The sequence below is a fragment of the Eimeria mitis genome, genomic scaffold, assembly GCF_000499745.2.
Source record: "Eimeria mitis Houghton genomic scaffold, Emh_scaff270, whole genome shotgun sequence".
NCBI classification, from domain to species: Eukaryota; Apicomplexa; class Conoidasida; order Eucoccidiorida; family Eimeriidae; genus Eimeria; species Eimeria mitis.
Window position 1 is genome coordinate 292 of NW_013571044.1, and position 1159 is coordinate 1450.

The window sequence follows — 1159 nt, forward strand, 5'->3', positions numbered from 1 at the left end:
AGACAGCTGAGAAAGACGAGGAGCTGGAAGATGAACAAGAGGCCAGCGCCTTTGTCCCGTGGCTGAAGCCCCTTGACTATGCTGGTGGATTCGTTGGGTCTCTGAAGGTAGGAGGGGGGCCAAGCGATCCTTCCCCGGCTTGCGCTCCGCTAAAGCTCCCTTTGGGGCATCGAGGGGCCCCAGGAGAGGTGACGAGCCCATATGGTTGCCCTCCGGGCTATGCAGGGTGGAGCTGCAGCCCCTGCCCTATAGGGTTTTACTCTGTGGGGGGCGGAACGGCGTGTATTAGCTGCAAAAACAAACCGTCAGATGATGCAGTCTACACACAGGAAGGGGTTGGTGGCCCCCAGTGCCCTTTTGCCTGTGCTGCGGGCCTTCCGGATGCCTCCATCAACCCCAAGTGTCTCCCTCCCCTTCTCTTTATTCTCGACCGGCTTCTCTGCTTCTCAGTACTTGTCCCCACAGGAGCTGTCTGCGTAGCCCTACTTGGTTTGGCTGCCCTGTTTAGAGAGCTGGCCCGGCGACAGGGGCAGCAAGGCTGGGCCTGTGGCGCCCTCTTTGGGATCCGGAGTGCGGGCTCATCTTCTTATGAAGGGGGGATGGAGAGTGCAGTGACGCCTTCAGGTTTTGGTGGGCTGCAGCCTTCGCCGTCCAACTCTCTTGGGTATGTTGCGGGATCGACAGAGAAGCGGCTGATGCACCTGTCTGTACATCACCTCACATCTGAGGACTTACCTTTCCACGTCCTGCGTATTTATCTGCATGGACGCAACTCCCCAGATTCCCCGTGGGGCCTCGATGGCCAGCCACCCCCCTTCCTCGATCCCCTCATAACCCCTCACAGGTTCGCAGCATTCGCAGCTGCAGCCAACTCGGTATGTAGTTTCAGCCGCTCTTTTGTTCTGCTCTATGGGGCTCTCTCTTTCTTCTATCCCGCCCTTGCAGCGTTGCTGCTGCGGTCCGCCAGGGCCCGCAGAGCAGACAAAATGATAGCGCTGTGTAGTGCGCTCTCTGGGGTCCCCTCGGGGATCGGCGAGGGGGGCGTCCCGTCCAGTTTGAGGTGGGGGAGGAGACGCCCCTGGAGCTCCTTGTTGCCTTTCCTCCGCTTAGAACGGAATGCAGGCAAGGAGCCAGGCGCTGAAGTCTCAGGCGCTGTCTC

At 59.9% G+C, this 1159-nt stretch overlaps 1 protein-coding gene across 1 annotated transcript in view; it reads left to right on the top strand.

The window, feature by feature from the left end:
- Nucleotides 1–599: 599 nt before the first annotated feature.
- EMH_0006210 (uncharacterized protein) overlaps nucleotides 600–1159 on the top strand; it is a gene marked incomplete at both ends in the record, with an annotated part of 14280 nt that continues 13720 nt past the window's right edge. Inside the window, 1 exon segment of the mRNA XM_013497477.1 lies at nucleotides 600–875. Coding sequence (XP_013352931.1) covers nucleotides 600–875 — 276 coding nt within the window.